Consider the following 26,273-nt stretch of genomic DNA (forward strand, 5'->3'; position numbering starts at 1 on the left):
GTGAACCAGGCTACAGTCTCTGCACTAATTCAGTCTCTATGCTTTTGCCATCAGAATGGTCCAGTAGTACTCTGCATCCTGCTAGTAATAGACGGAGGCTGGACTAGTGGTAGTGCTTCCAATTTTGGAGTAGAGCTTGGGACCCCTGTTTCCTAGAAGAACTTCTATGAGCTTGAGAGTAGGTCTGGGAACAAAATACACTTAATGAGGGTAAACAGAAAATTTGCCTGGGAGAGTGGACTGAGGTGTTCTTGGAGCCACTGTCTCCTTCCCTTCAGGGGGTTGAGGAACAAAGGAGCAGAGTGGCTCAAAGAACAGTGCTCCTGAACTGCTTCCTCTTTTTTTGAGGGGGATGAGAGGGGAAGATGAAGAACTGGAGAGGAGCAGGAAAACAATGGCTCAGGTGTCCTTTCTCTCAAAAGGAGGAATCAGAAATGCACAGCAACTGTAGTTCTTGTAGTTCCAGCGTGCTGCAAAAAAGGGGGGGAGCTTTGGGGATTTGGGAGGGGAGCCCAGAATATATTAACTGGAGTGGGGGGATGTCAGAATTGAGTTTTACCTGGGGAGGAATGGGGGGAAAACTCTGGGATTTGGGGGGAAATTTGGTTTATTGATGAGTGAAGCTATAACAATGTGCATTAAGTACGTGTGGCCTTACACAAGGCGTGGCTCAAGCCCTGGTTGGAAACACCGGAGCCAGCATAACTTTCTTTTTGGAGGATGTGATTTTTTTGTAGCTCTTTTCTTTTTAGTGATGGTCAACCCTGGGCCAACTTAACAATCAAACTTGAATTCTGGAGGGCACTGCATCTAGCTTCCGTTGGCGCCAGACATAGGCTCTTGGTGAAGCAGGACCTGAAGAAGTGGGGAAACTGTTCTTGCTATGTATGCCTCACCTTAAGTCCCACATCTTCTTTGTTATGTTGAAAGTGGCTGCTGTCACACACAATTTTATTTTATGATTAATAAGCAATAGGAGCAAACATGGCAAATAAAATCATGTAAATGTCCTTGGTAATAAAGAACAAGTGAAGAACTGTGTGTGTATATCCTTGCACTATACTGAATCTAACATTTTATTCATGAAGTGCTATGGATACTTAACAAAATATGTAGGAAGACTAAGTCCCTGCCTTGAGGAGCATGCAGTCTGCAGTTGCAACCCAGTTAAGACGCTGATAGCATTGAAAGACAAACCAATAACGGTTTTAATGGAGGAATTTCAAGGTGAGAGCTTGCTAGTCCAGAGTGAGACTTTTTAAGGAAGAAGAGGAGACAAGTCATGAAGTTGTGGATAGGAGGAGAAAAATGTAATGAGCCAGTTTTCCATTAAGAAATGGCTGCTCTTTCAAATACTTCACTAATTTATAATGTGGAAAATGGCCCACAAACATTCTTCAAGTCAGGTTAGTCCAGAAGAGGGTCAAATTTTTGGGAGAATGGTATTTATGCAGTTTTTTTTGTCTTGTTTAGCATATTATTTTGTTGGAGCAGTAATGAATTGTATGATAATACATAATGTAAGACTTAAAGCAGAGCTTGCTTTAGCCCTTGAACTTAGGGGACAGGGTCATTTTGCAGAACTGTAATGCATCTGGCAAAACACATCACTTTTTTTTATTTGTTTTTGGTTTGTTGCAAGCAAACTCTGTTCCTGTGAACCTGTTGCTCAGAGAAAAAAAAAAAAAAAAAAGAAATGGACACTTTAAACCAGCTCCCAGTTCAGTCCCACTAAGAGCAGCCCAGCTGCTTATGCATTAATGGTCATGAATGAAACTTCAGGAGAAGTGGTGTCTTCTGTTTGAGTATGTTACTAGCACTTTTTGCCTAATGTTGCTTCAAAGGAAAATCATTGCTGCCCAGCCATGATACTCTGCAACACCTGAGAGGCAGCTTGGGCAGATTTTAATTGAACTGAAAGTTGAATAGGATATTGGATTAAGGCTCCCAATTCAGTTTAATGCAATAAGCTTTATAGGAACAGTTACCTGAGACCCATCTAGTGACAGGGATGAGCAGTGACAGCGCAAAGAAACCTGTAGTTCTCATGTGAATTTAAGGATAACAGCTGTCATCTAGCCAAATCCCAAATGGGTTGGAGGGGTAAATTAGGAGAGGCAGGTGAGTGGAAGCTGAACAAGTGAGAAGAATATTTAAGGGTATGTCTTCACTAACAACGTGGCTGTGTAGTCGCGGCACCAGCGCTGGGCGAGAGCTCTCCAAGCATTGTAAAAAAAACCCACCCCCATTAGGGTGGTAGCTACCAGTGCTGGGAGCACGGCTCCTAGCACTGGTGCACTATGTACACTGCCACTTTAGAGCGCTGAAACTTGCATTGCTCGGGTGTGTTTTTTTGCACCCATGAGCAAGAAGATTTCAGCGCTGTAAAGTGGCAGTGTAGACAAGGCCTAAGTGTAGTTAAGTGGGCTGGCTGGCAGGGAAGAGTTGAGGAAGAAGGAGATGCTGAATATGCATACTTAGCTGGATGGAGAAGGGGCTAACAGGTGGTAGGCAAAGTAGTGAAAATGATAGAGGAGCTGCTCTTTCTCTTTTTTTGAGAAAACAGTGGGTAGCAGTGTGAATGGAGTTTTGGAATCCCCTCTCAAAAGTGGCCATGATGTACCAAGATTTAGTTCCTCATGGCCCTATAGTAGGTGAAGGTCCCAGAAAGACTTATGAGGGTCCAATACAGAGGACCTAGTCATCGTTTGCCAGACTTGCCACTAGAGGGATCAGAAAATGGGATTCTTTTTCTTTTGAACACTTTGTCTTTTGTTGAAATGTTCAGAATATGAAAAACATTTTTTTTCAGTTGCTGAAAACTAGAAAGCTTTTGAGGAAAACACACATACCTCAAAAATTTTCACTGAGTCAAAAATCCAATTTTCCACGGGGGAAAAATATTTCATAAGAATTTGTCTGTCCATACTTTCCACTGATAAATCTACACTTCCTGGACTTTAGGGTGTGAGAAATGAGGGGATGGGATCACAGAGGAAATTAATATGTGAGTGGAAATTAGTTCTAAACGGTCTTGTGCTGACTTGTCCACCATGAGTCTGGATGTACTTTCATCAGTTCTGTACAGACCTCTGGCCATTTTAATCTCACTGTTTTAAATAAAACTAAATTGAGAGGTGTTTGATATTCACAATTTAACTTTCCCAATTGAAAGTGGGAGTTGAAAGTCACCATTTAGGCCATAAAGGGCAATCTGGGTCTCCAAACATGGATTATGGAGTTAGAAGAGGGAGTGTTGGTTTTCAAAAAGGTTTTTTAATAATGAAGAACTGGAGTCAGGTACCATGTGAGGATGTAACCTGGTGAGTTGCTTAGTCGGAAGGGGTGCTCCAATAGCCTACTAATGACCACTTTGTTATGAGTTATTACTGTAAAGATAGCTAATATTTAATTTCCCCCCTTCTTTCCCCCTGTTATAGTGGTCACAGGAGCTACTGATGGAATTGGAAAAGCCTATGCAGAACAGGTAAGTCTTTTTATTCCTTTAGAATGATCAGAACTGATATGGACTCTATCTGGACTCAGTGAAAGTGAAATAGTATAGTGCAATCCTGTCTCATGCAAATGCAAATTCTGTGATAGATCAGTGTTATCTGAAATGCCCCACTTGTATTTTAGACTCAAATGCAGAATATGGAGTACAAATATCAGATACCTATATACTGTTACATGCACTCTTTCTTGGCTTTTGGGCTAGACAGACTCTGGACTGCAGTAGAACAAATAAAGGAATCTAATATAGCTGATTAGGTAACAGTTAATTTTGTTATAAACTGTGTTTTTGTTGAGCTATAAAGAAATAATTTAGTTTATTTGAGTTAAACATGGGTTTAAGAGCCTGTATTCTAATTCCCAAGTTCTGCCACTGACCTTGCTCTGTGGAGTTGGGAAAATTACACAACCCCTGCCTCGGTTTCCCTATCTATAAATGTAAATATTCACCTACCTCAGAGCAGAGTTGTTGAAGATCCTTTGTAAGTGTCTTTGTGGTGGGGCAGTAAAGTACCATGTACTCAATCTGGTACTCAGTTTTATTTTTCCTTCATCTCTAGATATTTTAAATCATAATTTCTATATCTGACTTTCTCTGTTACCAGTCAATATATATTTTGTAGTATTTGACCCAAGTTTCATCTTTTCTTAAAGGTGATGCTGGCTAGTGATCTATTGCACAGTTGTGATTGAACTGCTCTGTATCTCTTTTGTTTCTTTCAGCTAGCAAAGCATGGAATGAATGTGGCTCTTATCAGCAGATCTCAAGAAAAACTAGAACAGGTTGCCAGTGAAATAAGTATGTGATAAACTCTTTTACATTTCAAAATTAACACATGAAAGCTAAAATACAGCTCCTTTGGCCTCTCCAATTCCACATGAAGACAATTTTATAATCATTAATAGATAGTTTTAAAATATTCTATAAACCTTAATTTTACATTCTTAATAATCTTACATCACTGTTACATAACACTTAAAAAACTTCATGAATATGGTAAAAAGAGAAGTGCCTAACTGATCAAATTTGTACAGTTCTCATCTCATTTCCAAGAGCAATTGGGGGTTAATTCTAGAATGGGATATCTTCAAAACTGTGCCTTTTCTCCTGGAATTCAAAACAATCCTAAACATATCTCCTTATGCTAATCACAAGTTGCAGTCCCTCCCTCTGGTTTTTCAAATAAAGAAATTAGTGATAGTGGGACAAATTAATCCGTGGTGTAACTCTGCTGATGTCAAAGAAATTACACCAGGTAGAAGTAGTCCACATAACTTTTTAAATATTATTATAAGTGGAGCTGGTGGTGACGCTGTAGTTGAGATTGCAGAACACTTTCTATTACAAGACTGTTTTCAGTTGCTTATAACTTGGCCAAACTAACTGTTTAGTCTAAAACTTTCCATGCCAAGTCTCATCTTCGGGCTGAATTGTTTTGGAAAGTTTCAGAAAAACAATTCAGCCATTTCTGAAAATAAGGTTGGGGGAAATGTTTTGAAAATGTTAAATTACTGCAAACGTTTTGTTGAGGAGTTCTAGCACTTACATCCATGCTTTGGAGCAGATACTTGAAATTTAGGAAGGAGTTTACCTGGAGCCAGGTGCCTTTTGCTCTCGCTGTTAAAATTATACACAAATTTGGGTAAGTTATAAGTCTTTTTGAAAATTGCCAACTGCATGTGTTCAGCAGAGGCTTTTTAGATGTTGATATCTAATTTCTCAAACATTCCATTTGCACTGAGCATGTTCCAGCTCAGGGCTGCAGAGACTGAGCAGGACTCTTCCTGCAGTTGCTGCTCCTGGTATCAGATCAAGGAGACTGTCTTTCCAGTTTTCTTAATGCTACCAGTATTGTTGGCCAGGCAACATGGAGGAGAAGGAAGAAGCAGACAGACCAGAGAAGGGATGTGTTAAGAGATGGGACAGAAAAATCAGTAACCGTTACTGCACACTTTGCTCCAGAAAGTGGAATAGAACCCAGGATTCCTCTTAGAATATGTGTCACTGTAGATGCACATGTGCTTCTTGTGTGCAGGCTCAGAATCCTTTGTAGAGCAGTGTCCAATGGGGCCACACATGCATCTTATGCTGCCTTACATGAGGAAATAAATGATGGAGCAGAGTGGCATCAACCCTCCCTCTTACCACTTGTGTCAGTGAGACAGAACCTGGACTATATCCGACCCACTTCTGACATCCAGAACTTTCTCCAGTAAAGAATTGTCATCTTCATTTCTCCGTTTTTATTAATTTGTAAAATTTCTGTTGGGCAGTCCCTCCGCGCAAAAAAAAAAAAGCATCTAGGGCAGACGCGGGGACACACGTCCCCTTGTACAGTGGGGCAAGATGCTTTACACCAGCCAGTAGCTATGGCAGATTCTAAACTTACTGGGTTTAAACGCTGTCCTTCCTGCAATGGAGTAATAGTCATCATAGATGAACCCAGCAGATGCCTGTTCTGTCCCATGGAAATACACATCCTAGCTAAGTGTGCTGTTGCCGCTCCTTTTCGTCCCACAACTGAAAATCCTAAAACACAAGATTCAAATGAGACCGTGGAGTAATCCATGACCGTAGCATCAGATCTAGGAGTGCAGATATCTTCTGTACAGGAAATGAAGAGATGATGTTTGGCAAGTGCTCTAAGAACTGATCACCACATCCCCATTTCCAGTAGGGAAGAGAAGGCAAAGAAGGTGCCAAACCCATTGGTGCCATTGTAAGCATCCTTGATACTAGCCAAATCTTGTCAGCACTGAAGGCCTCAGCACTGACTAAGGAGCAGAGGTACTGGCTTCATCCTCTGGAGTGGAAAGGCACTTCTCCAAAAAGCACAAATGCAGGGTGTACTGCGCAACGTGTCCGTCCCATGCAGAAGATTCTACTGAGAGAGAAGACATCAAAATTCTCAACATCAAGGATAGCACCAAGACAGTAGTAGTGACATTGGGTTGTGGTAGACCGGTCCACCAGTACAGATACTGGCGCAGAGATCTGTGCCAGCACTGGTCTTGGAGGTTGGAACCCTTCCTGGTTCTGAAATATGCCCTCAATGGTTCGCCCTCATTGCTCCTCTCTGTACCAGACCTGGCCCCACTACCATCAGAGCTGGAACTGCACCCTCAGCACCACCATTCCCAGAGATCTAATTCTTCTCTCTGACTTATGCAGGGAACCATTGCCTTGAAAGACATGTGGCACCAAGTCCCAGTGTAGGACTGACAATGGGTGGGTCCTCGTGGTCAGACTATTCCAATATAATGCACCACCTTGGGCATAGTGGCCCTGCTGGGGCCTGCCCTCGCTTAGATCCCTGAGCAGGATGACTTCACATATCTTGATGAAAAGGAGAGCTCAGTTGCCACTGGTATTGCTGTGAAGGGGACCCTCATCAGAACAGCAGGGAACCCCCCCAAGGATGTAGCAGGAGTAGTGAGAGACACGCTAGCTCCCCTCCCCACTGAAGGTACCCTTTTCCTCTCCAGATGAAGCAGTCACTGTGGCCCCAACCCCAGTCGTCAGTGACTTCACAGTGTTCTAAGAGTTAGTATCAGGGATAGCTGAGACACTAGACATTGAAATGACAGTGATCCAAGAAGACACACCCAAGCTATTCAACATCCTCAATACCCAGGGCATCCTGGACCCAGCGAGGGTTTTTTGGCATACCTTGGCCTCACTTCCGCTGACCTCCAAGTAAGTGGAAAAATAATACCAGTTTCCACTCAAGGGCTTTGAGCACTTTTGTCAATCCAACACCAGGGTTGTTTGCTATCTCTATCATCCAGGAGAAAACCAGATCCATGGAAGAAACTCCAAAAGACAAGGACCCCAAGAAGCTGGACTTGGTCAGTTGAAAGGCCTATTCCTCAGCTTTTAGTTTTCCATCATGAACTAGTGGGCTTTATTTGCAAAATAAAACTTTCCGATATGAGAGAGGGGGTAACCCTCTTCCGATTGTGACCTTGTGCAGGACTTCATGGAAGAGCTGAGGGATTCCATCAAACGGGGCCAAATGGTAGCCAACTCTGCTCGATGGCCATTGCAGTTGCAATGTGGTGGGCCTTTTGGCTTCAGACATCTGGTTTACCAAGGGAAGTCGAAGCCACAATTGAGGCCTTGTCCTTCAAGGGTATGGACCTATTTAGCTCAAGAACCGAAAAGGCATTACATTGCCTCAAAGATACCAGGGTGACACTCAGATCCCAGGTCTTTTACAGCCCAGCACCATACTACAATCTCTTCTGGTACCAGCCAGCACAGAGGTCATGTTTTTTTTTCTCACAGCTCAAGTTCTTACTTAGACAAGTGACCTTGAGGGTTGTGGAGGTGCCCATCATCTTCCTTCTCCATCCATCCAGCAGGTTTGATGAGACTGTTGAGAACCACGTGAAGACCATTGCCAAGCTGACCTTCAGAAACTGTCACCCCTTTCCATTAGCCTTAGGCGAACATAACAGCTGACAAATGAGTGTTGGACATCGTTGCTCACGACTACACCATCCAGTTCACTTCCCTTCTCCCACTCCTTCCCTGTTCTCTATCCTTCTTTGGGGTCCCTTCTTGTGAGCCCCTTTTACTAACAGAAGTGACCTTGTTACTTCATGTACAAGCTGTAAAAGAGGTTCTAAAGAGTACAGTGAAACTGAACAAATTTGTATCCCTCCCCAGATTTGGGATAGTAATGCTTGCCTCCTCACTTCATCACTCCAAGCCCAGGACTGGTTTGTGGCTCTTGACTTATAGGATGCATACTACCACATCGCTGTTCACTCAGCCCACAGAGGAAGTACCTAAGATCCAAGGTGGGGCTGAACCCTTATCAGTACAAACTACTCACCTTTAGACTCTTCATTGGACTGAATCTTCATAAAATGTCTAGACATAGTGGTAGCGTTCCTAAAAAAGAAGGGCATTCACATCTACCCATATCTGAATGATTTGTTAATTACAGGCAAATCACATCAGGTACTCTGGTAGGTCTTAACTGTATCCTCTCTTTGTTTGCATGGCTGGGACTCCTGGTAAACTGAGAAGTTCTGTCACCCCATCTCAGATGTTAGTCAGGAGCTAGGCTAGATTCCACCGTACCCAGTGCTTACGTACCCCAAGACAGATTATTCATGCTCTGACTGTCACAGAGCACAGTGATTTCAAACCAAATGATGGTACTGATCAGATTGATGATGGTAGGCCACGTGTCTGAATGTACATATGTGACTGCTTGCCAGAATTCACCTGAGACCCACTACAGCTTTGGCTCAGGTCAGTCTACTGCATTGCAAAGCATCAGGTGACTAATCATGGTGCCACCCCATGTACTTGCAACACTGACCCAGGTGACTGCTTCCTGAAAATGTTTAGAAAGTGTCATTATTACCTTGTTAAGTTGTAGAGCTTGGGTTCCCACAGTTGTAGCACTTGTGACTTCTTAACCTCCTCAAGTTGGGCCCACATAAATGGCTTTATATTTTTCATACAGCATTATTTGCTCAAATTGCACTACCTGTTAGTGAGGCTCTGTTGGATCTTGCAAAAGTAATCTGGCATCATCAACAAAAATACAGCTGACCTGTAAAAGGGCTGTTAAGAAATATTCTGTTCCATCTGAAGATTTGGAGTTTGTTTTCTCATCCTTCTCCCAACTCCCTAGTTGTTGAGGCTGTAAATGAATGTTGAAGGCAGCACCATGCTAAATCAATGCCATACGATAAAGATCAGAAGTGTCTTGATTTTTGTTTTGTCACAAATTATATTAATCTGTGATTCTACAGTTTAGAATTGCCAGCTATCAACCATTGATAGTGAAATATTGTCACACCAACAACTCAAAGTTCAATTTTTTTATTGAGCATCTACCACCAGAGCAGAGGGACCAATTCCAGGCAGTAATTACAGAGGGTCAGCTCCTTGCCAGAACATCTCTGCAGGTCTCTCTGGATGCTGCTGCCACAGCTGCTCACTCTTTCTACATTGGTGGTCATGAGAAAGGTCTGTTGGCTTCAATTCCCAGGATTTCCAAGGGAGGTCCAGAATACAGTCCTCCTTCAACAGCTTAAAATTGTTTGTGGAGAATACAGATAAGTCTCTGCATATGTTAAAAGATTCCAAGGCCACTTTGTGCTCTCTGGGAATTTACACACCTGTGTGTAAAAGGAAATTTAGTAAGTCCTAGACAGCTCAGAGACCTCATGCTGCTCAGTTCTCACTCTGAGAGACCACCTTGCCCAAAGAAAAAGGTAGCGGTTCCAGAAAGAGACTGCCTGCTACACAGGCACTGACCTCACAACCCTCATCATCAAAACTGGTGTTTTGATGGGGTGCTCGAGGTTCTTCTTACCAGCTGCAATTGTTGATGTGCATTTCTCAATTTGGGGACCTCCTTTCTTGTTTCCAACAAGCTTGGGAGCATATCATTATATACAAATGGGTTTTGGATATCATATCAGCAGGATACTCCATGCTACTCTACCACCTTTATCTTTATTTCTGCCTTTCCTGAACCAGCATATTTACCGAACAGGCACCTTATGGATTTGCTGGTCATGATTCCTCAAGAAACCCTATACCCATTAAATTCCTGGGCAGAGCCATTTAAGGAGTTCATCCGAGTTCCCTTTTCAATGCCTCGAGCTTAAGTCTTTAGTGATGAAAAGCCTCCACTCGCACTTCTCCATCCTCCTCTTGACCAGCTGAAAATTCAAGGAATATGGTCTTCTCAGGAGGCCATCCTATTTATAAACATTCTAGAGCTCAGGTCATATGACTAGCATCAAGGCTTTCTTGTCTCTTCAGAGCTTAACCGTCCAAGTGGTGACAGATAACATTACAGCAATGCTCTATGTCAACAGACAGGGGAAGTCAAGATCCTCTTCACTCTGTCAAGAAGCCAGACATCTTTGTGATTGCAGAATCCGTTATCAAATTACACAAATTTCTCTCCACCTACCTGGTCCACGGAACATCCTGGCATACCAACTCAGCAGAGATTTTTCTGAAAACCATGAATAGTTCCTCAAAGACTTAAGTCCTCCACAACATCTTTCGTGGGTGGGGGTTTCCAAAAGTTAGGCCTATTTGCAACATATCACAACACACGTTTAACATTTTCCTCCGGAGGGGCATGAGCCCACTCTGACAGGTGCTTCCTCATCCCGTGGACTCCAGAATTACTGTATGCCTTTCTATTCATGCCTATGATACTCGGGGCTTTGAGGAAGCAGAGGAAGGATATAGATCACATCATGATAGCCCTGGTATGGGCCAGGCTGTTTTGGTGGCTGGTGAATGTATCAGCACATCCACCAATCATCTTACTGATTCCGCCCAACTTGCTGCTACAGAACGTGGTGGAGCAGTTGAAGCCAATCTCGTTCGGGAGCAAGGAGAGAAGCTGGGCAGATCCTGTACTTATTTTCTGCTGATTGGTTTGATGATAAAGTTGGGTAGATGAGTGTTTTGGGACGCCTGGACCCTTCAAAGGCTGCACGGGAAACTTTCCTTTCTTCCCTTTCCGGTTCTGTCATTGTAGATGTGACGGTCACTGAGGCCTAGGAAAAGCATTGTTTGTAAACAAACAGCAAGTGGTAAATAACTAAGGTCTAAATCACTTTGCATTGAATTGGCTTGTATAAAAGCATAAATATATAGCTACACTATTGTCCACTTTCACTTAATGTGCTGTGCACTTTAACAAAAATATCCGAACTAAAATGATGCTTTCTATTTGCTGGCCTTGCACAATTATTATGTAGTGCTAGTTATAAAAGACTAACAAAGCATTGCTGTCAAATTCTAGCTCTGAAAAAGTAGTTTCTATATTGAAACTTAGAGGAAAAATAGCTACTATATCTTTGAGGGTACCCTAACAATTAAGATGTTCCAAAAGCGCATTTTTTTAGTTTAATAGCCACACCACCTAGTTTCTGATATTGTATAGTATGGGGCTTAGCAAATGTTTGTTAAATAGCTTCAAAAAATAAAATAAACCTTTCCAAACATGGTGTATGTTTTTGTTTGTTTGTTTTAAAAGGACACTTTCAACTTGAATCTCATGAAATTGATTAACTTTTTTAAAATTTATGTGGCTTTCAACCTTTCCAGACTACTATATCCCTTTCAGGAATCTGATTTGTCTTGCATATCATAAGTTTCACCTCACTTAAAAACTACTTGCTTACTTTCTCATTTTTACCATATAATTGTAAAATAAAGCATCTGGAATATAAATATTGTACTTACATTTCAGTGTATAGTATATAGAGCAGTATAAACAAGTCATTGTATGACATTTTAGTTTGTACTGACTTTACTAGTGCTTGTCATGAAGCCTGTTGTAAAACTTGGCAAATATCTAGATGAGCTGATGTACCCCCTGGACTAGGTTTTGTTTTTGTAATTAGGAAAAAAAGGGTATACTGCTTAAACAATTCCTTAAAATATAAGTACCTTCTCCTTTGTTGCTAAAGGCCTTTTCAGGTAGTGTTCTTCTTGCTAACTGATTTTCCACAGAGATTCAGAAATTGACTCAAAATCAAATACACCAAGAATACTGAACGCCATCTTTTGTTAATCATAGATGTTACTTATAACACTGATAGGTACCACGTTTTCAGAGAGGATTTTTTTTTCAAGTTGATGGTGTCCATTTTAATGAAAATAATTGCTTTAGAATTCTGGTTTTAAATGCACATACAGTTTTATACAGTCTAGCAAGCAGACAATAGTACAAAAGGTAAGAAGGAATAATTAAAGGGCATATGATGTGATGTGCCCTTTCAGACGTAATCAAACTAAAAATAGACATTAATTAGCATGAAGAAGCTATCTGGAAGCAGCAGTGTGATAGCTAAAAACACCTTAGAGGGGCAGTTAAAATTATGTTGGGGGGGAGGGGGAAGAGGGAAATTCGTAACATTGTCCATCACAATCCACCAAATGGTGTTATGCTGGAAGCTGTAATCTTCCTGAAAACACTACTTGTAAAAGAGCTAAAGTATTTCCCTAAGCCACTTACGTGAGTATATGCAAATTTATATATGCAGAATTTTACATTTTAAAGTGGGACTATATTTGAAAAAGTCACTAACACCAGAAGATTCTTACTAGGTAGATAGGCACAATTTTTTGGTTATATTTACTACATCCGCGAGATTAAATGGGAATGGAAGGGAAAGTAGTGGAATATTCCTAGTCTCTAACTATACTCAGGGCACTTCAAATGCCAATAAGGCTTGGATCAGATTGTGCAGATCTTTGTAATATGATTCTTGTACGCTTTGATCAGCTGAAATAACTATGGTGACACTTTACTTTGAAGCATGATGACTTAACAGGCATTGGGATGAATAGAGGAAGTTCATATGCGGCGCTATTGTTACAGGCTATTTGTAGACTCTGGCAGACAAACTTAATCAATTTACACTTTATATTTTCACTTATCTTTGTAATTATAAGGGCTAAGCATTTTTATTTTTATGAAAGCTTACAGTCTGGGGCACAAGAATTGGTTTATTGTTTGTAAAGCCTTTTTGATACAAAGTGTTACATATGTTCATTAATCTAGTATTTACTATGAAATCCTTGCCTTTTTGCTGATCTGAGACTTTAAAAGCTAGTTTTCAAAAATGTATGTCCGTAACGGACACGTTAATGTAATGGAATTTTGGGGATAGCAAACAGAGTCAAGTATAAATAAATAAAAAATTAAGAAAATGACGTACAAGAACTGTTCACGTGCACATTGTAACAACTCAGATTCCCAATAGGGCTCAAGAGCCTGTGGCTCTTGTGACTTAGAAACACATTTTATTCCAACATATTTATTTGAAGAATGAGGGGTATGTGAGAAATTAATAAAAATCTAACTTCAGCTTTCAAAAGGTATTGTTCTAAATAACTAGTTACACAGACAATTGCAGAAAGCTTCTGACCTCCTTACACACACTTTTGAATAATTGTTCCACTGCTTATGTTAACACTAAGGGTATGTGTAAACTTGGAGCTGGGGGTCTGATTCCTAGTTGACATAGACATGCTTGCACTAGCACGCATCAAGCTAGTGTGCTCAAAATACCACTGTAGCATGGGTAGCTGTGAGCAGTGGGGTTCAGGCAGATTTGTACTTACGGTGACTAGCTTATGCTGCTGCTCGCTGCTGCCCATCCAACCTCCGCTGTGCTGCTATTTTTAGCACACTAGCTTGCTGAGAGCTAGCATGAATGTGTCTCTAAGCTGGGAATCACACCCCTAGCTCCAAGTGTAGACATACCCTAATCTTTCTCACTTGTTTAACCTGTGTTGAAAAATTGTTGTTACTCTTTTGATGCAAACTGTCTTTAAAGTTATCTATTTAGGTGATATGTCTAGCTCAGGGGTCAGCAACCTTTCAGAAGTGGTGTGCCGAGTCTTCATGTATTCACTCTAATTTAATTTAAGGTTTCGCGTGCCAGTAATACATTTTAACATTTTAATGTTTTTAGAAGGTCTCTTTCTATAAGTCTATACATACAACAATAGTTTAGTTATATATTAAAGTAAATAAGGTTTTTAAAATGTTTAAGAAGCTTCATATAAAATTAAATTAAAATGTAGAGCCCACCGGACCGGTGGCCAGGACCCGGGCAGTGTGAGTGCCACTGAAAATCAGCTCGCGTGCCATAGGTTGCCTACCCCTGGTCTAGCTAGTGCTGTATACATGGCAATGTTGTGTATACAGTGAATTCCACTGGTATGAAATGAAACCAGAAATATTTTCTGGTACTTGACCAAAATATACTTACCTTCTAAATTTAACATACCGGTAGCAAGCTTTCTTAAATCTTACCCAGGCATCTCATTATATGTTATGTGCTGAAACTGATACTGTATGACATCCCTACGTGGAGCCTTCTGTTGCAAAACAAGCACAGACTGAACTGTTCTATCAACTATAATTTATTTCAACTTCTGTTTATTCCTTAGGTTACCAGTACTGCGCTGTAGAGTTGTATGGAAACATCTGTAACTTAGTAGGCGTCTTGGTAGAAATGCGAGCATACCTGCTATTACATGGACTAGCCAAATTAATGTGCTTTAGTCTGCATCTTCAATTAGGGCAGCAGCATTAGTGTTGCTATTCCACAGCTGGCACTAAGCCATGTGGGAGTGTATTGCACCATAGCCAGACACTAGATGGTATCTCTTAATTAAAATACTTGGCTGTGTTTGTTTGTGTAGTTTCTTTAAAGCAGTAAGTGGTCTACAGAACTGATTATTGATTTAAAAAAAAAAAGTTTGAATCCCATTTTGTTATATTGAGATAGCAGATGTTTGGGATGTTTTTCCATTTCCCCTAAATCAGTTCTTTTACTAAGTGGTTCAGAAATTAATGTTTTGTGTGTAGCTTTCATGGCTTAGACAATTAGCTGTCTGGTAGCCAGAGAAGTGGACACAGACTTTAAATGTTTCATAGCAGTATTTCTAATGCAAAAAAGGAAGAGCTTGCTCTTATGGTTGGGATCAGGAAGTACAGTACTCTCAATTTACTTCCTAAGGTTAGTATGCTGTGACTGACAGTCATTTGGTAACTTGCTGCCTGGGGTGAAAAGTCCTGGCAGCTAAATGTAATCATTAGGAAGAATGTTTAATTTGGGGGAGAGGGCTTGCATTTCACTAGCTCCTTGGTGGCCTAATCAAGGATTGGGTTTGTTGTGCACTGTACAAAAACAATCTCTCCCCCCGCCCCCCAGAGAGTTTACATATAGGTTTAATATAACACAGCAGATGAATGCAACTGACAAATTAGAGATATAGAGAAAGAGGAGGACAAGACAACAGTAACATTTCTAGCTTTCTCTAAAATGCTCCTACAGCCTTAAGCAGACCTGGATAGATGACAGGACCTTCAGGGTCAAATGTTTGGATGAGAAGATGGTGTAAATAAAGGGTTGAGAGTTTTTAGGTAGCAGCAGACTTCTTAGGAAAAGAAGACCTTATATAGAAGGGATGAGGTCCTTCTTGATCAATCCCTTTGCCCATCCATTCCAGCCCCAACCTTTAGAAGTGGAACCAAACTTCTAATATCAAGATTATCAAAGTTGTGGAGAGCTATTAAAACTACGAGTTAGAGGTGTGGTGTAGGTAAGCCAATAGGTGCTGAAGAGTCCTTGGAGTAGACAGAGAGAGATTGGCTAGGGATATTAAAAAGGAAATTCTGTATCTGGTTAAAAAAATTGATCCAATTATAACTCCTCTGGAAGAGGGACAGATTGAAAGCAGCACATAGGTGTAGGCTACAATGAAGTATGTGGGAAAATAGTTAAATATACATAAACACACTAAAAAAGAAACTACAAATATCTATCCCAGTGCAAAAAACTTACAAGCAGAAATAGGTGAATTAGTTTGTGTAGCAATGGAAGAGAACCTTGAGATAATATGCAAAATAATGGAATGCTGTAGTACCTGGAGATAAACTAGACCTGAACTTTCATGTTTGTGTATATCCAAGTAAGATTTATGCAGAATTGCACTTTGGAAGATATGGCCCATGTTGATTGTGTATTTATTTGCCTTTTCCTATAGTAACATTATAAAATAGTTAACAGTTAAAAACCCTTATACTACAGTTAAATATTTTTGGAGGTTATAGTTGTTGTCTGTGGAAATAATATTGATTGTCTACAGAGCAAATGCTTTTAGTTTAAGATTTACAATAAACAAGATATAAGTTGTTTGGAAGTAAACATGGAATTACAGGCCCTAAAATGGGATTGAGGGACCATTGCAAAAGGGATTGATTTAGTTTTTGGTGCAGGCTGTTCACAGATTCCTTCACTAGTACATTTTGTGTCTTGGTGATTCATGTTCACAGTTTTTGTGACTTCACTAATGGTTTAATCACCATGAAATCTGGCTGGGTCGGAGGGGCTGCTTAAGGGTAAGAACATCTGTTTAAGTAGAAGTGTCTTGCATCTGAAGAAGTGAGGTTCTTACCCACGAAAGCTTATGCTCCCAGTACTTCTGTTAGTCTCAAAGGTGCCACAGGACCCTCTGTTGCTTTTTACAGACTCAGACTAACACGGCTACCCCGCTGATGTTTAAGTAGAGAAATTGTTGGGACCTTGGTATAAGATTTTATCAAGAAAGTCCAGAGAGCTAACATTCTAAGGATAAAAGTAGGCATGTAAAAGGTTAAGTGGTAAGCATTAGACTTACCGTTAACCCTGGAGGCCCCGTGCTGGCTGGAGCAGCCCCAGCTGCATTGGGCTGGCTGGCCGGCCAGCGGAACCCCAGCCCCGTCCAGGCCGGCGGGATCCCGGCCCCAGCCCCCACCGTATCAGGCTGGCTGGAGCAACCTCAGTTAATTGGTTAAATGATATAATTTTAATAGCTAACCGGTTAACTTTTTAAACTGATATTTACATCCTTAGATACAAGCATTTTTATTTAAACAGCAAGCCACCACCACCATCACTGTGGGGACTAGCGTAAGAAGAGTCTTGAGGGAAAATACTCAGCAGGTATAACGCAGACTTTTCTAGTCATGAGGTGGGTAGCATGAAGAGGCAAATGAAGCAGGTACTGGGGTAGATGAAGAGAGCTGAGATCTGGGTAGGGCTGAAGTTGTGAAGAACCTAGAAGGAGCAAAGAAGCAGCCTGAACTTAGTGCAGAAGCAAATTAGAAGCCCGTGTACAAGTTTCAGGAGGATTGGTGATGATCAGAGGAAGACTTGGCATCAATAGCCTGGAGGATTCAGAGGGATGAGAGGTGGGGAGGGCAACCAGCGAGAAGCTACTATCATTAAGATGTGAGGTGTCCAAATATAAACCAGGGTTGCACAGTAGGGGTGAAGTGGAAAAGTTAATTGTAGTTATCATTGAGGAAGTAGAGAGAGGATGTGTTGAGATTCAGGAGATGTGGTTCAATAGAGGACTGCCTAAGGAATTGAAGTATTCAGGACTACCATGTGTTAATCCACTAGTGTTGTTTGAAATCTGGACTACTATTCGAAACATCTGTATTTGTTACAAGCTGTTGATGGGCTGATGAAGTATAACTGGCTTACTGGGTATTAACTGATTCACCTTCGAAGAGGTAATACCATCTTAATAAGATAGTGTTGAAAGAGAGAAATAAAAAACCCTTGAACCATTTCTGACCCCATCTTAAATATTTGTCTTGAGTTGGGTAGTGATGTGACCTTGAATATACCTGTTGAACAGAACATAAATTCCAATACTAAAGTAATTTTTACTGTAGATATTAACTTTACTGTTTTTCATTTTTCATTGTATTGCTTCTTCTGGCTTCCCTTACTTCCTGTTTCACATTTATAGAAGATGATACACATTAGTTATAGCTGCATAGTTTAATCATTGTAAATCCATTTCTTTAAGGACTTGCTAATTTTCGTAAGCTTTGAAGACAGATTGCATGGAAAAGCTACCATCAGTGATATAGAACTTCATAATTATCTCCATTCAGCATCAGGTCTTAGCTTTTTTGCTTATCTCTTTTGTCATTCAGTATCTTTGTATGCTTTTATAAACCTTTTTTTTGTTTTGTTTTTAAAGACTCCCCCAAATATTGCTAATAGGGCGGTCAAGCAATTAAAAGAATTAATCGCGATTAATCACGCTGTTAAACAACTATAGAATACCATTTATTTTAAATATTTTTGGATGTTTACTATATTTTCAAATATATTAATTGTACAGTGCTCACTTTATATTTTTTATTGCAAATTGCACTGTAAACAAAAATTTTTTTTCAATTCACCTCATACAAGTACTGTCGTGCACTCTCTTTATCATGAAAGTTGAACTTACAAATGTAGAATTATGTACAAAAAGTCCTGCATTCAAAACCAAAACAGTGTAAAACTTTAGAGCCTACAAGTCCACTCAGTCCTACTTCTTGGTCAGCTAATCACGCAGACAAACAAGGTTGGTTACAGTTTGCAGGAGATAATGCTGCATGCTTCTTGTTTACAATGTCACCCGAAAGTGAGAACAGGCGTTCGCATGGCACTGTTGTAGCTGGCATTGCAAGATATTTATATGCCAGATGCGCTAAAGATTCCTATGTCCTTTCATGCTTCAACCACCATTCCAGAGGACATGCGTCCATGCTGATGATGGGATCTGCTTGATAACAATCCAAAGCAGTGCGGATTAACACATGTTCATTTTCATCATCTGCTGTGAAAATGTTCTTAAAACAAACGTGCTGGGTCATCATCCGAGACTGCTCTAACATGAAATATATACAGAATGCGGGTAAAACAGAGCAGGAGACATACAATTCTCTCCCCAAGGAGTATAGTCACAAATTTAATGGACACTTTTTTTTCTTTTAATGAGCATCATCAGCATGGAAACATGTCTTCTGGAATGGTGGCTGAAGCATGGAAGGGGCATACAAATGTTTAGCATATCTGGCATGTAAATACCTTGCAACGCCGGCTACATAAGTGCCATGTGAATGCCTGTTCTCACTTTCAGGTGACATTGTAAATAAGAAGCAGGCAGCAGTATCTCCCATCAATAAAAACAAACTTGTTTGTCTTAGCGATTGGCAGAATAAGAAGTAGGACTAAGTGGACTTGTAGGCTCTAAAGTTTTACACTGTTTTGTTTTTGAGTACTGTTATGTAACCAAAAAAATCTGCATTTGTAAGCTACACTTTCACGATACAGAGATTTTCAGGTCTTGTATGAGGTGAATTGAAAAATACTGTTTCTTTTGTTTATCATTTTTACAGTGCATATATTCGTAATAAAAAATCATAATATAAAGTGAGCACTGTGCACTTTGTATTCTGTGTTGTAATTGAAATAAATATTGAAAATGTAAAAAAATCCAAAAATATTTAATAAATGTCAATTGGTATTCTACTATTATAAGTGCGATTAATCACAATTAATTTTTTAAATCGTGATTACATTTTTTGTGTTAATCGCATGAGTTAACTGCGATTAATTGACAGCCCTAACTGCTAAACAAAACCTAATGAAAAATACTTTGAGGAATGTAAGAAGTGAGTCATTAGTGATGGTGTCTGGCTTGTTTAAATAATGTGCATTTCATAGAGCCCCTTAATGGCAATGAAAATTGCTGAGAATACCGTAAAACAATAAAGACTGTACGTATGCAGTAATGTCCTGTTTTGATGCTTCATCCACCCAAACCACTTGTCCACATTTGATACATTTGTTCCCTCTAATTCACTTCCTGTAGGATTTCACATGTGTATGTTTTTAACATTCGAACAGATGTGTTCAAAAATAGAATCTCTTCAACATCTTTTTACTGAGAAGGGGGAAGGTGAACTTGATTTTCTTCTGACACGATCACAAGACTGCTGCTGCAGTAGGGGCTTAATGCTGTTTACGTCGTCATTTTACATAGCAACATCTCCCTAGGGATTTTTAAACAATGCAGCTGTTCATGAAAGATGAAGAGGGGGGAAAATAGTTGCATCTGCCATTAGGGTTATTAAAAAAAAAAAAAAGCCGCAAGCAAACCATTGAGTGCAGTAGATTCATGATTCTGCATGAATGGACAACAGAATCATGGGAGCTGCTATTTTTTTTTTCTTGAATGGAAGAGAGCATCATGGGAATGTGGCTGCTTCTAATCTTTTTGTGAATGATTCTTTTCCATTTAAATTGGCACCATTTTTATGAATGATTTAAAATATTTTTTCCGCAACTATTCTTTAAAATGTGCATAAATTACTGAAGGAACACTAAAATAGTGCTTTTTTCATCTAATTTAGACTATTTTGGTCACCACCTTTTGTTTTGCTGATGTCCAAGATGGCATTGTGCTGATTTTAATTTAATGTAATTACACCTCTACCCCGATATAACGCTGTCCTCAGGAGGCAAAAAAATCTTACTGCGTTATAGGTGAAACTGCGTTCTATCGAACTTGCTTTGATCCGCTGGAGTGCGTAGCCCCCCCTCCCCCCCCCCCCGGAGCACTGCTTTACCGCGTTGAATCCGAATTCGTGTTATATCGGGCCGTGTTATATTGGGGTAGAGGTGTAATTTAACTTGATGGAAAGAGAATTAGGTTACAGAGATATTTTATCCTTAAATCTTGAATAAAATGTCAGAAATTATAACAATGTAATTTGTTCCACCATGCTGCAAGAGTGGAAGTTGACACTATGTTGAAGGTTTTTGTTGGCCTTGTGTAAACTGTAGTTGTATCTTTTTTTTCCCTACTTCCTTTCCTCTGTGCTCTTCTGGCTCCTTGGTTTCTTAAATATCAAAAAAGTCAGGGTTAGGGGTGGAGATGTAGGGCAACAGGAATCTGCGTACACTTAAGCTGCAGCACCTTCTGCACCAATAGTCTTTTGCTAATGTTAGTGAGCCACTTAAACTGCATAAATATTTGAAGTACAATGGTCCCTGATCCCATTGCACTTCAACTCTCAACATGTAACAGATACACGAAATTTGCTTCTAACTCTTGGTTTTTGTGTGGTCTGTATTAACCTGTGTAATTTGCTAACTCCCTGGACCCTCATGAACAGAAGGTGCTGAATCTTTCGAGGTTCTTGTGGTGAGAGAGTACTAGTTGTATGCGTCTTTAAAGAGTTGGAAGATTTTAATAGTACGCTGAAAGTTTATGCATAAATCAAAAAAACAACCTAACAGTAGAACACTTGCCCTTGATAAATGAATGTGACACTGTATAACAATGTTTTGAACTAACAGTATAGTAGTTTGTCTTAAACCATAATGACTTAAGTATCCTTCATATTTTTAAAATTGGAATGGCCAAGTCCTTTAACTTAACTGTATTCAACTTTTTTGGTTTGTTTTTGTTATTTTTCAGAAGAGAAATTCAAAGTGGAAACAAAAATTATTGCTGCAGACTTTGGTGAGAGAGAAGATATTTACAGTAGAATTGAAGCAGGACTGGAAGGCCTTGAGATTGGTGTTTTAGGTTTGTATCTGATCTGTTTCTAGATTTTTACGTGCTGGAGATTTTTGTCTTGGTATCCCTAGTAGCTTGCTCCCCTCTGCCCCAGTATTAAAGTTTATTGAAACCAGCCTGCAAAAGCTGTGGATATGACTGAGCTGAAAAAAGTGAAGTGACTGCATTCTAGATAGTTCTTATTATGGCCCTGATGCCTAAAAAGCATCCCTATTCAGGAGAGCACTTACTCCTGTGCTTCAGTTCTTTTCTGAATCAGGGTTCTTCTGATGATGCAATTTTGGATGCTTTATTTTTATTTATATTACTAAAGGCTCACCTTCGACTCTGTGCCTTTAATACGTTAAATACTCAGCTATCTAACCTAGTAGCAGATTGGAAGCTAACCAGATCCCAAGATTATGAACTTTAAATACCCTTAAATCAGTTCAATTCAATTTTTAAACTACAGAAGTTGTCAAAGTGGGGGAGGTGGGGGTGGAAGTTTGTATTAAAACAAAAAACCAAACTCAAGCTTCTGCCCCCTCATGTCTCTGTTGGGTGGATAAGATCTTCCCAGGATAGAACTATCCATGATGATGAGTAGTATTTGATCCTCTGTGGCCTTAACCAAAGGGACTGATATCTTCTCCTTGCCTTCTGATTACTTCCCACAACCCTCCAGTTTACATCATGAAGCTGTAATAGAAGCCAGCTAACTTCAACCTGCCTAACTTTAGTGTTCATAAGACATAAGGGGGGTAAATGAGTCTTTAAAGTCAGGCTACGATCTTACTTTTTTTGTACTCATAGCACGCTTTTGTTATATAAATACCTTCAGTAGGACTCGGGAGAAATGGTGCATTTGTGATCACACATCAGCACTGAAAATGCTTCTGCATTTATTCATAAACCCCAGCTCTAATGAAACTAAATGTTTAGTTTTTCTGTTCTTTGTGTGTGGAGTAGCAGTTGAATCCTGTGGGAACGATATTAACTTTTAGTTACAGAGCTGCTGAAGCTTAGTAGCTAGGATATAACATCAAGTCATTGACTTCCTGCTTCAGGAGGTTCAGGTTTGACTATGTTCTGGTCATATTGGTTAGCTCTGTTGTTCAGCCTATTGCACTTCTCCTTTGGGTACTATACAGTATCTTGAAGATGCTGCAGTAGTCTTGGCATTTTCTCATCGAAAGGGTGGGAGAAGACAAGGTGATTATTCTGTTTGCTTCACTGAACCTAAAATCAATAGGTAATTCAAACCAGTTCTTAAGCTCAAGAACCTGCAGAGTTTCCTCAAGATAAGAAGACTTACTTTAGATTCAGACAATTCAGTAAAGGGATTTTCTTGAAATTATATATTTATACTGAATTTCCCTGTGTGTGTGTGTATATATATATTCCTATGCACCTTTCTCACAGTGCATTTCTACTGTTCTCCATTATGGGGATGAGAACCCATAATGGCGAACAATGGCTTGAGATTTCACAAATCTGACATCTGAAGCTCTCAAAAAGATTACACCGTTTTACAACACCCATGTGAGGTAATAAGAATGTATACAAAATTTCTAGAGTGTTTGAGGGTACAGTGGCAGCTGGGATTAGAACAAAGGAATTCTAACTCCTGCTCCCCAACTTGATCTATAAGGCTGTGTCTGCACTACTGGGGAGGGGAATAGCGTAGCTGAATTCGACGTATCTGATCTGACTTACCCCGCTGTGAGGACGGCGGCAAATCGACCGCTGCGGCTCCCCCGCCGACGGCGCTTACTCCTACCTGGGCTGGTGGAGTACGCACGTCGATTTGGGGATCAATTATCGCGTCTCGTCGGGACGATCCCAGAGAGATCGATTTTTCTACCACCGATCCGGGCGGGTAGTGAAGACCAGCCCTACGACTAAGTTTCTTCCTAAACCAGAACAAATACATATGGAATAGTTTTGCATTTCAGAAAAAAAATCAATAATATTTCTTAGGCGTAGGTAATCCTGGATTTCTGTAGCCTCAAATTGGGGCGGTCTGTGCTAGCTCTGTGGTATCCATTGCAAATGTTCCAAGGTTCTTGAGCTGCTTAAACTGTCTGTTGGCAGTTGTAAAGTGTGTTGCCTTTAAGAGGGCACCAGCACCTACTAGGGCAATTCTTTTTTTTTTTTTTTTTTTTTTTTTTCCCCCCCAGATAATGTGATAACCCAGGTTTCAGAGTAGCAGCCGTGTTAGTCTGTATCCGCAAAAAGAAGAACAGGAGTACTTGTGGCACCTTAGAGACTAACAAATTTATTAGAGCATAAGCTTTTGTGGACTACAGCCCACTTCTTCGGATGCATATAAAGAAGTGGGCTGTAGTCCACGAAAGCTTATGCTCTAATAAATTTGTTAGTCTCTAAGGTGCCACAAGTACTCCTGTTCTTCTTTTTGTGATAACCCATTGTCTCTTTAAAACTGGCAATTTACAGATTCAGATTATGGCTAATCCATAAAGGCAGTATTTTACTGATTGCCAGAACATCAAGTTTGTTTTAAAGATGCAAGGCAGCGTTATAGATTTCTGTGACATTAATTGCTGTCCAAGGTCTATGTTCAATCTTCTGCCAATACGTACTGTCCGTATGGGTGCCTGAGAAGACCCCTAACCAAGCTAATTAGGCACTTAGCTACACAGTGCATATTCTTCTTTGGAGCCTCACTTGGGCTGATATGCAGGAGTAACTTAGTGGCAGCTCAGTACTCACTATTGCACGATAGGGTTCCTTGCACTGTGTCCTGGTTACTTTTAACCTTTCACTTATATACACCATAGTCTGCATCTACACTGGGCAGAATCAAGACCCCTGTGATTGCAAAGTCATAGCACAACTTTGGACAAAAGTATTTACAGATTAAAATCCTTGTAAACTCCTTTTTATTTGGAAGTTACTTCTCACCCACATGTAAAGGCTAGAGTTTGCATAATGTTTTGCTGTGTGTTCAAAACAGCATCTGTCAGTGACTTTGAACATGTGCTAACTGCAGCAATATGTTAAATAGGCAGAGATGAGAGATTTTCCTTGCACCACTTTAAATAGTGGGCTTCTTAAATGAAATTTGATAAACTTGACACTCTCCAGGTCAGCAAACTCCACTTTTTAGGTAAATACACAATTTTCTGTCACTTTCCATCTGGTTTCAATTTTATTTTAAACAAAATTTTAGTTAATTTTAAGATGGCTACAAAATTTACTAATGAGGGCCACCAATGATGAGGGCTGCACTCCTACCACTGCCAATTCCAGTACTGAACTGAGTGTGAGCAAGTGAAAGCAAAGCCAAGGGCATGACTGACTAGGTTTCTTGTTAACTTCCCTCTATTTCCTGCTCACAAAAATGGACCAGGCAGACAAGTCAGGAAAATTCCTCAAGTTCTGTGTTGATGCCCATGATCATTCCTGTGGATGAGGTGGTACTCTGTACATGAGATGCCCAAAATTGTTAGCTCTATCAAGTGATTTGCTATGCTCATGTTTCATGGAAATCTTTATAAAATCACCATCAATTTCGAACTAGTTTTGCTTGCATACATTTCACAGATGAATCCCTGACCGTCCTTTTTGCTAGCAGAGCCAGGCTTTGGGTTCCATAAAGGAGAATTGCATTTTTAAAGTTGGCTTCTAGTTTTTCCCTTGCAGATAGCCCTGGAAATGGAAATGGATTGCTAAAATTGAAAAGATTACATAGTTGGGCTCCATTCTGCAGTGAAAGGTTGAGTGGGGGGAAGATGTGGAAATTTAAATATCTCCCTAACACACACTTACTTATGAGTTAATTTTTCAGAAAATCCTGAAAAATCATGTCCCTAACTCTTCACACTACCCTGAGTTGTGCCCTACTCATAAAAAGGCTGATAACTGTGGCCAAAACTTTGTTATATTTAGGATGACGGGTGGCAAAAAAGTGTGCCTCCCGCTCCTCTTCCCCACTCCCACCCCCCCACCTCCCCCCGCTAATACTGACACTGCTTGTTAAAACTTCTATGCTTCTGAGGGTATGTCTACACTGCAGTAAAATACCCATGGCTGGCCCCGATCAGCTGACCTGGGCTCAGGCTGGGGGGGTATAAAATTGCAGTGTAGACACTTGCACTGGGGCTCTGGGACCCTTCCCCATCACAGGGTCTTAGTGCCTGGGCTCCAGCACAACCCCAAATGTCTGCACTGCAGTTTTATAGCCCCATAGTCTGAGCCTTGTGAGCCCAAGTCAGCTGACATGGGCCGGGGGGGGGAGGGGGGTTTATTGCAATGTACACATACCTGGAATGTGCAGCACACTTGCTAATGGTCTGGAAGATGTTTATTTCTCCTCATTTCCAGCTAATGTATTTTTAGGATTCTTGTAAAGAAATTTACATGGGTAAGTAGTTGCTGTAAAGGGGTTCGGAAATCTTGAATAGGAGAAGTGTACTTGAGACAGTCTTGGAATGAAGTTTAATAGCCTCTGCTTATAACTAATCTTCTGTCAGTTTCCTCCACATATTTTTAATATCCTTGATATTGAAATGAGTTTTCAGACACTATCTTAAAATGCAACCTTTTGCTGTCCATGCAACTGAGACAAAGATCCCATGACACTTCTCATAAAAATGTTTGTCTCAGTGTCATTGGCCGGAAAATTTCCCTTCTCCTTCATAAACTCCAACCCCAAAGGTGAATGCATTTCAACAATGCTGTTAATATATTAATAGTACGGTACTTTAGGATCCTATGGGATGGAAGGCACTATAGAAATGTAAAATGTTGCATCCACAGCAACTGATTATGGTGTGTCTATAGATTGACTTCAGTGGGTATGTCTACATTGAAATGTAAGCCC

The 26,273-nt window shown here is 40.3% G+C and overlaps 1 protein-coding gene across 2 annotated transcripts in view; it reads left to right on the plus strand.

Annotated features, from left to right (window-relative positions):
- HSD17B12 (hydroxysteroid 17-beta dehydrogenase 12) overlaps positions 1–26,273 on the plus strand; it is a 253,973-nt gene that overhangs the window by 167,066 nt on the left and 60,634 nt on the right. For both annotated transcript variants that reach the window (XM_065592787.1, XM_005286751.5), the window contains 3 exons: positions 3,441–3,487; positions 4,237–4,312; positions 21,347–21,457. In XM_065592787.1, the coding sequence (XP_065448859.1) occupies positions 3,441–3,487; positions 4,237–4,312; positions 21,347–21,457 (234 nt within the window). The remainder of the gene's footprint in view (positions 1–3,440; positions 3,488–4,236; positions 4,313–21,346; positions 21,458–26,273) is intronic.

This window comes from Chrysemys picta, chromosome 4 (genome assembly GCF_011386835.1).
Source record: "Chrysemys picta bellii isolate R12L10 chromosome 4, ASM1138683v2, whole genome shotgun sequence".
Lineage (NCBI taxonomy): Eukaryota > Metazoa > Chordata > Testudines > Emydidae > Chrysemys > Chrysemys picta.